At 49.9% G+C, this 14,650-nt stretch overlaps 1 protein-coding gene and 3 long non-coding RNA genes across 4 annotated transcripts; all 4 read right to left on the reverse strand.

Annotated features, from left to right (window-relative positions):
• Window positions 1-434: 434 nt before the first annotated feature.
• Window positions 435-2,240, reverse strand: LOC135183698 (uncharacterized). The gene is made up of 3 exons (XR_010305665.1): window positions 2,088-2,240; window positions 1,194-1,231; window positions 435-463 (listed from the first exon to the last, which is right to left on the reverse strand). It is a non-coding gene; the product is annotated as an uncharacterized LOC135183698 (long non-coding RNA).
• A 1,889-nt stretch (window positions 2,241-4,129) lies between these two features.
• On the reverse strand, window positions 4,130-6,392 carry LOC135183994 (uncharacterized). The gene is made up of 3 exons (XR_010305809.1): window positions 5,648-6,392; window positions 4,823-4,975; window positions 4,130-4,335 (listed from the first exon to the last, which is right to left on the reverse strand). It is a non-coding gene; the product is annotated as an uncharacterized LOC135183994 (long non-coding RNA).
• An 8-nt stretch (window positions 6,393-6,400) lies between these two features.
• On the reverse strand, window positions 6,401-11,819 carry LOC135184155 (serine/threonine-protein kinase PAK 3-like; the record flags this gene model as incomplete). The annotated part of the gene is made up of 11 exons (XM_064159748.1): window positions 11,769-11,819; window positions 11,210-11,626; window positions 10,392-10,548; window positions 10,031-10,094; window positions 9,564-9,612; window positions 8,929-9,038; window positions 8,716-8,833; window positions 8,519-8,618; window positions 7,901-8,097; window positions 6,980-7,117; window positions 6,401-6,478 (listed from the first exon to the last, which is right to left on the reverse strand). Coding segments are annotated over exons 1-11 (1,479 nt in total), but the record flags the coding sequence as incomplete, so codon positions are not given.
• Window positions 11,820-11,850: 31 nt separating this feature from the next.
• LOC135183995 (uncharacterized) lies at window positions 11,851-13,862 on the reverse strand. Its single transcript, XR_010305810.1, has 3 exons — window positions 13,710-13,862; window positions 12,816-12,853; window positions 11,851-12,085 (listed from the first exon to the last, which is right to left on the reverse strand). It is a non-coding gene; the product is annotated as an uncharacterized LOC135183995 (long non-coding RNA).
• Between the last annotated feature and the right edge of the window lie 788 nt (window positions 13,863-14,650).

The raw sequence follows: 14,650 nt of genomic DNA on the forward strand, positions 1-14,650 counted from the left end.
ATGCTTCATATGATGCTTCATATGATGTTTTGGATGATGATTCAGATGACGCTTCAGATGATGCTTCATATGACGATTCAGATGGTGATTTGGAGGATGATTCTGTGCTGCTCTGTGGACAGACAGGAGCACGAGGAATGGTCACCCTTCTAGGGCTTGGGAGGTTTGGTAATTACACACAACTTCAGTCTTCAGAGACACGAGAAACCAACCTAGCCATGCCTGTAGTCCTACAGGCCTGTGTTTTAAGTTACGCTTGGCACATACGTCACGGTAGGAGAACTCCAAGCCCTTGGAGTCTTCATCCAAGTGCTGTCTGACTCAAGACATGCTGCTCTAAATTACACCACCTACAGTGCTGACCAAACCTGGGACTTACTGGTTTTGTATCTTCAGGCTGCGGCAGAGGTGGAAGTTCATTGGCCTCTTCCTCATGTGGGCTTTCTGGTGCTGGTTGTGTGCTCTGTGGACAGATAGGAGTACAAGTGATGGTCACCATCCTAGGGCTTGGGAGGTTTGGTAATTACACACAACTTCGGTCTGCTTAGACGTGAGAAACCAACCTAGATATACCAGCAGTCCTACAGGCCTCCCTCCTTTTTAACTCGGCACAGTTCAGTGGGAAGCTCACAGAGCTCTGTGTAGGAGTAATTGCTCTTGGTGGCTTCCATTCCTGCTCATAGCAGATAGGTCATTCCTATGCTCAGTCCAGTCTTATTTCACAAAATGTAGTGTTTGGATAGACCACTGGAAGCCACTTCCAGTTGCCTTGTTAAGTGTTTACCAGCTGCTTTAGAGCAGGCTACAAGAAACCACTTAGAGAACTGAGGCAAATAAAAGGCACCGTTCTACACATCCACATCCATAGGGTCCAGCTGGAATACCACTAAGGGACAAGCCACAGGAAACAAGGGAGACCTCATCTTTGCACCCGAGTTTCACTGTGTAAATGACCGTATTGCTGCCCTACCCCACCTGGACCTGAGCACTGCGTCCTACAGCTGACCACAGAGCATTGCAGCTTCTCTGACACTCGGTTCTGACTGATAGCCAGCTTCTAAAGGGACGTGGTGAAAGAGGCTACTACTCTTGCCAGAGCAGGTAATGACACTTCAGCCGTTCTGAACACAAACTGACAGCACGTTCCACTGTTCTGAAGTGCTCTGAAAGTAAGAGGTCACTTGCACACTCACCGAAGGATGGCATCGTCTGAACAAATGGGTGACTTGTTCTGCAAAGGGAAAGGGAGAGTTAACCAGATGCTGCAATAAGGCTACCTGGGCTGGGGAACCCCCTGGAACAAATAGATGGCATCTTTCTTTACAAAACTCCCTCTGGTAGCAGCCGTTGTTCTACACAGCAGGCAACACAACAGGGCAATACTATACCAGGGGATTCTTTTTCTACAGCTTCTTGTATCTACTTTTTGCCCTGGTTTTGCCAGTAAATCAAGCCCGTTCAAATGCAAATCGTTCTTCAGCAGCTAGTGCCTATTCCGCCTGAGCTAACAAAGCGGGGGTTTACTTCCCTTTCTGTTTGCTTTAAATCGCTTATATGCATTGGATCTCTTCAGCTGCTGAAAATGGTTCCCCAAGAAAGCTTCCCCCAAATCCCCTTTTAGCATGGCAGTTCTGTTCTGACATAGTACAGTAACAGCTCCTGAGGTCAGGGGCGCACACCAAATGCTTGGAAGTTTGCCTTTCCTCACAGGAGTAATGGCTGGTTTAGTGAGCATTCCGTGTCAGGTTAGACAGCCAAGTCTTTTCATGACAGCATTCAGAAAAAAGATGCTTCCTCCCAGGAGAGGAGCGCTGTTAGTAAACTCTGCAGATAACACCAGAGTGTGTGGAAGGAGCTCGGAGGAGCTCTCCCTGTTTGCATTTTGGAAGCCTGTTGTGCTGGCTGAACCAGCAAACTGAGCAATTGCCAGACTCTGCTGCCACAGACGTGGTGGTTCCATGTGTCGGGAACTGCACCACTGCAAGTCAACTTTCCTTAAGAACCAACTAATTCGTAAGGAATACCAAAAGGAGACGTTGATAGAGAAGGCAGGTTTGCTGCTGTATCGAACGAGAGCCTCTACTTACTTGTTAACGACTGTGCCATCATCCGGGGTTTGTCGTCCATCAGAAGATTCAAAGCATGGGCAAAATCACAAAGCAAGCTAGATGCAACATAGAATGCTGCTGCCATGTTTGGATTCCAACGCAGCAGTTTTCCAGACTGCAGAGTCAAGGAAAAGAGCCTAAACCGGCGCGCTCTTCCTGGAAAGAGCTGGTGTCCGAGGCTGCTGCACACACGCAGAGTGCTCTGAACACTACTGGAGACTGCTGGGAACAGACGCCTTATGTAGTGGTACCCCATTGTTACATCACAAATAGTTGCTCCACCAAGCCCCTGATGTGGGGACTCGGCCTGTCCCTGGCTGCACAACAGCAGTGTCTCAGATTCTACAGTGCAGTTCAGACCCACTCACCAACCTTCAAATAACAGTGCTATTTGTGTTCCTTACTGAGAATGTTATGTTAGTGAAGGCAGGTTTTTGACCTCATTGCTGTGTTCCCAATTCCCTTTCCCTCTTCCCACCAGGACAAGCTATCTTTAAAAGACACCACACAGTAACTGGTGGCCCGTACGGGGAACGAGATGGTTGCTGGTTTGCATAGTTTGAATTGGAAAAAATACAGCATTAAAGCTTAGGGAAAATGCTGCCTCTCAGTGAAGCTGGCATGGAGAATTGAAAGCTTGCGGAGGGGAGCGGCGGACGGGCGAGAAGGGAGCTGCAGGAAGCGCCTTGAGGCGTTAGAGGCGGTTGAAGGTGAAGCGGCCGAGCCCCGCGGCTGACCGACAGCACGGAGCCGAGCGGCCAGCACGGGGCGAGCTGGAGGCGTGGGGTAGAGCGGAGCAGGCAGACCCGGGCGTGTTTTCCCCTCCGGATCGGAATCCGCGGGCTGCGGAAACGCAGGCGGCTCCGGCCGTGCCGGCAGCCTTCCCTGGACTCGTAGGCGCAGGCAATGCTCCAAAGACGGCGGCCGTCGGAAGCAGCGCCGTCCTGTTTGGCGAGCTGACTGCCGTTGGGGCCATCTTCTTGCTGGGCGCAGCCGCTCCCAGTTCACGGGCTGAGCTGGTGACTCCAGAATAAACCGCCCGGCCCTGCACTATCACCTGGTTCTCAGGATCACAGGATATGAAGGGGTTGGAAGGGACCTAAGGAGATCATAGAGTGCAAACACCATCCCCCCCATCCCCACCACCCCTGCCCCCGGCCCGAGCAGGACAACACTACCTAACCCAGCTCACAGAGGAACACATCCAGACAGACCTTGGAAGTCTCCAGAGAAGCCACCCCTCTCCACAGGGCTGCTCTCCAGCAGATCCCCTCCCAGCCTGGACTGGTGCAGTTTATTATTCCTCCCCAGGTGCAGGACCCTGCACTTGTCCTTGTTGAACTTCATCTGGTTCCTCTGTGCCCAGCTCTCCAGTCAGTCCAGGTCTCTCTGGATAGCTGCACAGCCTTCAGCTGTACCGGCCAAGCCGATAAAAATGCCATGAATGCTCTGGGCCTGGGGCAGAGTGTCTGGAATCTCCGTAGGGCTGACTTCTTCCCATTATCCCATGTCTTCTTCCATGGGACTGCTTGTAAAAAGGGAGCCTCCACCTTTTTGTAGCCTCCTTTTAACTACTGGAGGTGATCAAAACCTGTTCTTTCAGGGTTTCCTCATACGGCAACTTCCCAGTTCTTGGATCATATTACTGTGCTCCTCTGTGTATCCTCTGCAGGCCAACCACATCTGTTTTGCAGAGCAGTGACTAAAAGTGAACACAGTACTCCAGCTGTGGCCGGGACAGCTTTGAGTAGAGTGAAGATGGTCATTACCTGTCTCTCTTAGCCCCTTTTCATCTTAAAGGAACTAGAAAGCAGTAGGAATGATAATAGAAATGATTGTATTTTCCCTTTCCATCTGAAAAATAAAGGAACTAGAAAGCAGTAGGAATGATAACAGAAATGATCATATTTTCCCTTTCCATCTGAAAAATAAAGGAACTAGAAAGCAGTAGGAATGATAACAGAAATGATCATATTTTCCCTTTCCATCTGAAAAATAAAGGAACTAGAAAGCAGTAGGAATGATAACAGAAATGATTGTATTTTATTAATAGCAAAAATAACAACAACAATAACACTACAGACGCAGGTCGGAGTTGCTCCCCCTCTTAGCCACCAGGAGTATGACCACTGGTTTCTTTGCCCCTCCATCTGTCCTGCAGCACATGGGTTGAGGGTTTTCTTCTCAGTCCTGCTCTGAGCTGCTGATGTAGTTGGGAGCTAACTGGCTGAGGTAGGAATTATAAAAAGAGAATTATTTTTACTTTCCCCAAAAGCCCCACCCCTAAACTATACACAGAACTAGTTAAGGTTTATTTACAGGTTCTAAGTCAGTCAGGAAATCTTCACAAGGATGCTTTGGGCAAGTTTAGTAATTTAGGAAAGTCAGAAAATGGAAAAGGCTAAGCTACAAGACAGCGTTACCCTGCTTAAAAGTCAGGCTGAGCAGAAAACCTAGGTGTTGTAGTTTCTTGTGCGAGAGCACGGCAGCCTGAGATTATTTCACGCTACTCTCTTTCTATTGGAGATGAAAATACAGAAAGGTTGTGTTTAAAGATGTGCAGGGTCATGGGAGTGAATAGCATAATAACGATATCTGGAGGGGGCCAGTTTGTCCCCTGGGATGGAACTTGGTCTTTGTAGTTTTCTTAGGGACTCTGGAATAACGCGGAGCCCCTCAAACCATGACGCTAGGGAGCAGCAGATTGTACTCACAGAGGTGAAGCAGGACTTTAGCAGTGATCCCTGCTGAATTTCTCTGCGGCAGCCTCTGAAACTGCAAGCAATATCCCGTTGTGGATCCACGCGGCATTAAGTCAGACGCGAACGAAACCCGCCGAAGTCCAAAGTGCCTGTAGACACAGCTGCCTGTGAGGCAAAGATCATGGAGAGGCACTGTTTTAGCAGCGCAGGCACAAAATCAAACTGCTGGCAGCTCTCTCTCTAGTAGACCTTAAGGACTTGGGAAACTTGCAGACATGCCGGGGAGCGAGCGGTACTAGAGCGGACCTGCACAGAACGGTGCGAGCGCAGGAACCGCGTGCTTTTTTCCTCACTCTCTTTATAAGCTTCCTAGGCTTTGTGTCTGCTGCCATATGTACAATGGGCCTGCAGAATCCAGCCAATCGCCAGCCGATCCCAGCGTGGGCTTTCCCACGAGTCAGTACCCATGCGGAAAAGGGCACCTTTTGCTGTTCTCCCTTCAAGTCTGCAAGGCAGGGGGAAGCAGTTTTGCACCTTCTTCTTCTCCCATTCACACCTCCCGAGACGGAGGGTGGGGAAGAAGGCATTTGGAGTGCCCCACAACAGTCCACCCAGGTAGCAATGGACAGATGTGTCTAGGAATTCAGAGGGATGGGTGATAAGCCCTTGCAGCTCAGTGAGGGCTGTGTGCTGTCTATAGGTTAGTCCTCCTGCATGCAATACCAACAGTATTTAACAATAGCCCAAACACTGGTTAACAGCAGTGCACAGTTAAATAAGCAATTGATTGCTCTGTCCCTGGCAGAGCAATAGTAAAGTTCATGGTAGTGACTTAGCTGCTTTGAGTCCATGGCTGGAGGTCATGCTTTCCAAGTCCTGACGCCATCATCCACTGGCCACATCGGTGTGATGTGCCTCCGTCTCCTGTGTAGATGGTCCTTCCTCTCCCAGGTGCTGGTCAGGTACTGGTCCATGTCCCGGAATCTGGTCCTCGGCCTGGCCTCAGTCCTGCAAAGAGAGAAACTTGCCTCGGCACGTAGTAGCCGGGCTTAGCAATTAATAGCTGGGGACAACTCACCTCACACTTATGCAGTGGGTCCTCCCATTAGCATCCAGGGCTTCCCAGGCCTATAAGCCCCTGGGCTTAGCCAGTATCATGAGCACAACCCCACTAGAGAGCAGATTAACCAGCACAGGTTGGCCCACTTGAATTTGGGACAAGGAATTATCCTTGCTCCCTCCTGGCACGTGCTCAGTGACCACTGTTGGCTCAGCTAGGCAGAAGGTCTTAATCCTGGGGCTGCTGTAGCTCCCCCAATGATTGTTGACCATAAGAACTGCCTGAGCCACTGCTGCCACAACTTAGTGTTTTGCCTCCTGCCTAGGAGGCGAGAAAGGGTTAACTCCCCTTCCTGGACAAGCAGAAGCCTCTCCAGGAGGTGGGAAGTGCTGGGAAAACAGCTTCCTGCCTTCTTCTTCCCCCATTCAAACTTCCAGGGACAGAGCCGGGGGGAGCACTCCAAATCCCTTCTTCCTCCCACAGCAGGTGCCACAGCAGAACGTTGGCCACAAGCGCTAGTGTCTCCTCCTCTTCTCATTCAGTTGCTTTGCCGCCATGATGAGAGGAGTCAGACTGGAGAGCGACTTGGCTGATTGTAAAAATGGATGCTGTTGGAGGAAGAAAAAGAGAGGAACCATAGCTTCCCAAAGCCAGCTACTCACAGGCTCATGCAGTAGTGTTCCTCGGGTTACCAGGAAATGCACAAACAGCACTGTGGGGACCACCTGCACCTTCATGCCCAGCACCTTGCTACCACAGGCAGACACAGCTCATCATCACATTAATCCCTGAGGGGCATAAGCCATTGCGCTGGGAAGCCCAGTACGTCTAGGAAGTGTTATCCCAGTAGCGTCTAGGCCCACATGCTCCTCTGAAGACCACTGCGGGACTGCTCTGGTTGAAGAGGTGCCTGCTTTCTGCAAGGGAGGGTGGACTAGATGTCCTTCAAAGGTGCCTTCCAACCCAAACCAGTCTGTGATTCTTGTCCTTTGAAAAGCACTGTGACTAGAGAGCACTAAGTGGGGGGTCCGTAGATGCCTTCAGGCCGTAGCTGATGAGAAGGCCATCCATAGTGCAGCTGTTTCACTTGCAGCTGCTTTGGGCTTTACCTCCAGAAGCTGCTCAGCTGACCATCGCCTGTTCTCATCCACCTCCAGGCAGCAGTTCAGAAAGTCACACAACAGCAGGGAATGTTTCCCGGGGTTCTTCAGCTTTGGTGTTCTGTTCTGGGCTATCAGTTTTATCGCCTACAGAGAAAGGGAACGTGACACTCCACCTGCTTGTTTCATATCCACAAGTGCTTACACTAGACCCCAGTCTGATTCTCAAGGTCCAGTCTCCAGCAGCAGTTTCTTCCCTGGCAGAGGGGTAGAGGTGATGTTTCTATTCCAACAAATAAGTCTCCCAATTGTTTCGGGAGGCCACAGCTCTTCCAACATCTCAAAGACCTTGCCTTGACAGGCGAATGCACTGGCTCGCCCAGTTAGCTTGAACTACACCACCAAAAGCAGATTTACTTTCATAGGGGTAGTCCAAATTCTTTTGCTCTGTTCTGCATAGAAAATGGTAACCAACCGCATAAACCAATCTGGTTATCTTTCTCCAAAGACTAAGATATAGAACCACTGCAGAGTGCACAGGAAACAGGGCAATCTCATGTTCTCTGACCGCCCAGAAAAAGGAGGAGACCTATGAGATGGGGGGAAATGGAAGCTGCCCACTCCCCAGAGAGGCAAGCAAGTGCCCTTGCAATTTCCTTCCTCTTTCCAGCTCTAGCAGCGGAGGACTGTGTGAACGAGGATGGAGATGGAAGTCCATCCACACAGTTGCCCAGAGTGTATCTGCCAGTCCCACGGCTTAGGACTAGGGCTAGCCAGAAAAAAGAAAGGTGATACTAGTAGGGGACTCCCTTCTCAAGGGAGGCCTTGAGAGAACTAGTTCACACTGATGTGACTTGAGATTCTGGCTCGTGGGAGCCAAACCACGGTACAGATTGGAAAGACAGTGGTATCTATTTATCTGCCCCTTACCTTGTGAGGACGTTGGTCAAAGTAAGGAGGTTCTCCTTCCACCATTTCTATTGCCGTGATGCCAAGTGACCAGATGTCCACTTTAGGGCCGTATGGTTCTTCTCTTGCCACTTCCGGTGCCATCCAGTAAGGAGTCCCGACCATTGATGTCCTCCTACTCTTCTTAGGGGTGGTATGAGTAGACAAGCCAAAATCAGCTGAGAAGAAAAACAAGTATTGTTAAAGCCAGCTAGAGGGATGAAACCGAGCAGAAGCAATGCCCACTACGGTTGATTCTATCTGGAACAGCAGCCATGAGCTGGTTACTTAGTGCTGTAGCCAGTGAAATACTGGACTGGTCCCTTAAAAAACATCCTTCAAGTTGCATGCAGTGCCTTTTACGCACTTGGAGCTTTAGAATGTCACTGCCTCACTCTGGAAGGCACCTACCCAAACCAAAGCCACTCTTTATGCCTTTCCACTTCCTGTCCTTCTCTGCACACAGGATCTGCTCTCAGCCTGCACCAGTGGCCAGTGCACGACCACGGGCATCACCTTGGGGTAACTGGCAGTCACTCATCCAAATTGGTAGCCCCACACCCCATCCTGGGAATGCTGGTCCTGACCAAGAGTACCTACCCAGCTTGACAGATCCATCCATTCCAAGGAGGATATTGTCACTTTTGATGTCTCTGTGGATCACTTGGTTTGAGTGAAGGAAAGCCAGGCCTTGCAGGCACTGACAAGACAAAAGAGAAACGAGAGGGTGAAATTTACCACTTGTTGAGAAGTCCCATCCTGTCCAGGTAATCAGAAGCACACAGATGATCCCTTACCTCCCTGCAGACAACTGCTATCTGTCTTTCATGCATACGCACATTATGAACGAGGCCAGCCAGAGAGCCTCCAGACATGTATTCCATCACCACCCAGAGGTGAGAATTGACTCCGTAGCTGAAAAGACAACGATGTCAAAGAGATCAGTTTTCTGCTAGTGAATCTTTGGCTTGCAGTATGAACACAGGCGTGATACGAACATAAGTACGTACCTCTCTAAATAGTTCACAATGTTGGGATGCTTATTCTCCTTCGGGATCAGGATTTCTCTTAGTAAACGTTTTACTGGCGTGGTTAGGAATTTCAATTGCTTTATGGCCACCTGAAATGACATTGAAAACCATACACTTGAGCAGTCTGTTGCACGAGGCCTGAGTGAGCACGCCGTGAGTGTCTGTGGATGTCGTTGCCGAGCTGTGCCAAAGTGTCTTGTTAGGCACAGGAGCTCAGCGCCTTGCGTTACAACAGCCTCTTTCCCTGCCGCCTTGCGTGCTAGCTACAGGACAGGTGGAGATGTGCTCGCTGGTATTTAAAGTCTGCCTTTTGGCCCTCCCTACACATTTGGCCAGTCGCCTCTCGCCTCCCCTGTCTAGTCTTGCTCTTGACGTGGCAAGAAGAGACAGGGACGCCCCTTTGCTCTCTCTCAATTCTGTTTTTCTATGGTGAGATTTTGGGGCAGGGCTTGCATAGATTCAAACCTTCTGTCTTGAGAAAGGAAGTGAATGTTAAGGTGCAGAGGGGAAGCCTTTGCAGTAAAAGTCTACTGCTGACTGCAAGCTCCATCCCCAGTTCACACCCAAGGGAAAAGACAAAGACCTGCAGAATCTGCTGGACTGATGGCACTGACCTCTCGTCCTGTGTCATATTCACGTGCACGATAAACTCTTCCCGATGCCCTAGAAATGAAACAGCAGCAAAGGAATGAGAAGATGTTTAGTCCCGATGAAAGATGTTTAGTCCCAGTGAATGAAAGCAAGCCCAGGCGGGAGACAGCTCTCTGCTGCTTGTAGTGGTTCTAAGCCACCTTTGTGCAGCCACTCCTTCAGCCAGCAGCGCACAGTGCAGGAGCCCACCAGCCCTGTATCCAAGATAAAACCTAATTCCAACATGAAGGGCTGGTGCAGCAGTCCAGTTCCTCCTGATCATCCTCTTTGATTGCCTTTGTGGCTACAACCTGGTTGATTGTATGATCTTTCTGGAGGATCTTTCCCCATTACTCTAAACTGACCTGCTGCAGCATCACAGTCACGAGCTGGCTATGGCAGCATGCTCGCTCTTGTGCGTTTCTGTGTTAGTAACTGTGCCTGGACTTACCCTTTACCAATTTTTGCCAACAGCATGTATTTCTGCTTAGGATCTCCCACACTCAAAAGGCTGCCTAAAAGAAACAAAAGCAAAGATGCTTGCTTCAGAGGGGAGCAGATCCGGTCACAGTCTTCTGCACTGTCTTTGCCTTTGGTGTAGGAGGAAGCTCAGGCAAACCCAGCCCACTCACAGCTGCCCTCACAGGCAGAAGGGCTATCCAGAGTGCCCTTTACTTCCTAAAGCACAAACACAACTTGTGCAAGGGAATTGTTAAGTGCCTCTTGACACTCAACTGAGGATGAACATTTGCATGTCCCAAGACACGCAGACCATGCACTGGTTGGGCAGACCCCATACACAGAATACGTACGCAGTTTCTCTAGGAGGAGCTCTGTTTTTGTCTCCTTGGGTTTCTTCCTCTGCCCGTCTGACTTGCTGCATGAAGTCTTTTTCTTTGCGGCTTCAGGCTGAGGAGTGGCTGCTGGTGCTGATGCAGGGTCAGGATTGATTGCAGAGCCTGGGCAGTTCTGTGACAAGGAAAGGATCTGGGTCAGAAAGGTGGCTTGTAGAGATGCCCCAGAGGTGACATTTCAAATGCAAGCCCTTAGGAAGGTGCTGTTTGCCACATCCAGGGCTCTTAAAACGCTTGCGTTTGGTGTTCTCGTCTCAAACTGAAGAGGCAAAGCTGAAAGGCTAGTTTTACACAGGGCCATGGCTGGCTTCACGTTCAGTTTGCACTCGTTTTCTGAGAGATGATGGAAACCAGGAGTGTGCCTTGAGGCAAGGATACAGAAACAGATCTCTCCTGGGACCCACAGCCTTGCTGCTACGTAAGTGAGCAGAAGCAGGGAGCATCCCTCCTTTCTGATCAGAACTGTTGAACTGACTTCTCACCAGCATTGCAAGCTCTAGGGAGTGGTCATCAGGACTGCACTCCAGTCCTTCAGAGACCTTCCTTCTCTCTACAATGCAGAGCTCTGTAGGATTCTTCTCACCAAACTTCACTCATGGAAGAGTTAGGGCTGTGGTCTCAGCTGTTCATTTAGCTACTTAGGCTGTGAAGAGGGACAGGTACCTCCAGGGGGCAGTTTCTTCCACGGGTCCTGCAACTTTGTGATCTACACCTGACAACTGCTCTTTCCACTGATGGCAAAGAGCCTACACAGATAACTCTGGACTGGGACTTACCCCTTTTCCATTTTTGGGACATGTTGCCCTAACAGATGGAGAATCATTATTATCTTTCTCGTCGTTATCTTCATTCTCCTTCTCATCATCCTCTTCACTTTTTTCACGGGAACAGTTTTCACGAGAACAGTCTGATGATGTTTCTGATGATGATTCGGATGAAGCTTCAGATGATGCTTCATATGATGATTCAGATGGTGATTTGGATGATGATTCGGATGATGATTCAGATGAAGCTTCAGATGATGCTTCATATGATGATTCAGATGGTGATTTGGATGATGATTCGGATGATGATTCATATGACGCTTCGGATGATGCTTCATATGATGTTTTGGATGATGATTCAGATGACGCTTCAGATGATGCTTCATATGACGATTCAGATGGTGATTTGGAGGATGATTCTGTGCTGCTCTGTGGACAGACAGGAGCACGAGGAACGGTCACCCTTCTAGGGCTTGGGAGGTTTGGTAATTACACACAACTTCAGTCTTCAGAGACACGAGAAACCAACCTAGCCATGCCTGTAGTCCTACAGGCCTGTGTTTTAAGTTACGCTTGGCACATACGTCACGGTAGGAGAACTCCAAGCCCTTGGCGTCTTCATCCAAGTGCTGTCTGACTCAAGACATGCTGCTCTAAATTACACCACCTACAGTGCTGACCAAACCTGGGACTTACTGGTTTTGTATCTTCAGGCTGCGGCAGAGGTGGAAGTTCATTGGCCTCTTCCTCATGTTCTTGATCTCCATCTGCATCTTGGAGCTGTGGCACAGGTGGAAGCTCACTGTCCTCTTCCTCATGTTCTTCATCTCTCTCTGCTTCTTCAGAAACAGAGGGAGCTTGTGGGCTTTCTGGTGCTGGTTGTGTGCTCTGTGGACAGATAGGAGTACAAGTGATGGTCACCATCCTAGGGCTTGGGAGGTTTGGTAATTACACACAACTTCGGTCTGCTTAGACGTGAGAAACCAACCTAGATATACCAGCAGTCCTACAGGCCTCCCTCCTTTTTAACTCGGCACAGTTCAGTGGGAAGCTCACAGAGCTCTGTGTAGGAATAATTGCTCTTGGTGGCTTCCATTCCTGCTCATAGCAGATAGGTCATTCCTATGCTCAGTCCAGTCTTATTTCACAAAATGTAGTGTTTGGATAGACCACTGGAAGCCACTTCCAGTTGCCTTGTTAAGTGTTTACCAGCTGCTTTAGAGCAGGCTACAAGAAACCACTTAGAGAACTGAGGCAAATAAAAGGCACCGTTCTACACATCCACATCCATAGGGTCCAGCTGGAATACCACTAAGGGACAAGCCACAGGAAACAAGGGAGACCTCATCTTTGCACCCGAGTTTCACTGTGTAAATGACCGTATTGCTGCCCTACCCCACCTGGACCTGAGCACTGCGTCCTACAGCTGACCACAGAGCATTGCAGCTTCTCTGACACTCGGTTCTGACTGATAGCCAGCTTCTAAAGGGACGTGGTGAAAGAGGCTACTACTCTTGCCAGAGCAGGTAATGACACTTCAGCCGTTCTGAACACAAACTGACAGCACGTTCCACTGTTCTGAAGTGCTCTGAAAGTAAGAGGTCACTTGCACACTCACCGAAGGATGGCATCGTCTGAACAAATGGGTGACTTGTTCTGCAAAGGGAAAGGGAGAGTTAACCAGATGCTGCAATAAGGCTACCTGGGCTGGGGAACCCCCTGGAACAAATAGATGGCATCTTTCTTTACAAAACTCCCTCTGGTAGCAGCCGTTGTTCTACACAGCAGGCAACACAACAGGGCAATACTATACCAGGGGATTCTTTTTCTACAGCTTCTTGTATCTACTTTTTGCCCTGGTTTTGCCAGTAAATCAAGCCCGTTCAAATGCAAATCGTTCTTCAGCAGCTAGTGCCTATTCCGCCTGAGCTAACAAAGCGGGGGTTTACTTCCCTTTCTGTTTGCTTTAAATCGCTTATATGCATTGGATCTCTTCAGCTGCTGAAAATGGTTCCCCAAGAAAGCTTCCCCCAAATCCCCTTTTAGCATGGCAGTTCTGTTCTGACATAGTACAGTAACAGCTCCTGAGGTCAGGGGCGCACACCAAATGCTTGGAAGTTTGCCTTTCCTCACAGGAGTAATGGCTGGTTTAGTGAGCATTCCGTGTCAGGTTAGACAGCCAAGTCTTTTCATGACAGCATTCAGAAAAAAGATGCTTCCTCCCAGGAGAGGAGCGCTGTTAGTAAACTCTGCAGATAACACCAGAGTGTGTGGAAGGAGCTCGGAGGAGCTCTCCCTGTTTGCATTTTGGAAGCCTGTTGTGCTGGCTGAACCAGCAAACTGAGCAATTGCCAGACTCTGCTGCCACAGACGTGGTGGTTCCATGTGTCGGGAACTGCACCACTGCAAGTCAACTTTCCTTAAGAACCAACTAATTCGTAAGGAATACCAAAAGGAGACGTTGATAGAGAAGGCAGGTTTGCTGCTGTATCGAACGAGAGCCTCTACTTACTTGTTAACGACTGTGCCATCATCCGGGGTTTGTCGTCCATCAGAAGATTCAAAGCATGGGCAAAATCACAAAGCAAGCTAGATGCAACATAGAATGCTGCTGCCATGTTTGGATTCCAACGCAGCAGTTTTCCAGACTGCAGAGTCAAGGAAAAGAGCCTAAACCGGCGCGCTCTTCCTGGAAAGAGCTGGTGTCCGAGGCTGCTGCACACACGCAGAGTGCTCTGAACACTACTGGAGACTGCTGGGAACAGACGCCTTATGTAGTGGTACCCCATTGTTACATCACAAATAGTTGCTCCACCAAGCCCCTGATGTGGGGACTCGGCCTGTCCCTGGCTGCACAACAGCAGTGTCTCAGATTCTACAGTGCAGTTCAGACCCACTCACCAACCTTCAAATAACAGTGCTATTTGTGTTCCTTACTGAGAATGTTATGTTAGTGAAGGCAGGTTTTTGACCTCATTGCTGTGTTCCCAATTCCCTTTCCCTCTTCCCACCAGGACAAGCTATCTTTAAAAGACACCACACAGTAACTGGTGGCCCGTACGGGGAACGAGATGGTTGCTGGTTTGCATAGTTTGAATTGGAAAAAATACAGCATTAAAGCTTAGGGAAAATGCTGCCTCTCAGTGAAGCTGGCATGGAGAATTGAAAGCTTGCGGAGGGGAGCGGCGGACGGGCGAGAAGGGAGCTGCAGGAAGCGCCTTGAGGCGTTAGAGGCGGTTGAAGGTGAAGCGGCCGAGCCCCGCGGCTGACCGACAGCACGGAGCCGAGCGGCCAGCACGGGGCGAGCTGGAGGCGTGGGGTAGAGCGGAGCAGGCAGACCCGGGCGTGTTTTCCCCTCCGGATCGGAATCCGCGGGCTGCGGAAACGCAGGCGGCTCCGGCCGTGCCGGCAGCCTTCCCTGGACTCGTAGGCGCAGGCAATGCTCCAAAGACG

This window comes from Pogoniulus pusillus, chromosome 19 (genome assembly GCF_015220805.1).
Source record: "Pogoniulus pusillus isolate bPogPus1 chromosome 19, bPogPus1.pri, whole genome shotgun sequence".
Classification (NCBI taxonomy): Eukaryota; Metazoa; Chordata; class Aves; order Piciformes; family Lybiidae; genus Pogoniulus; species Pogoniulus pusillus.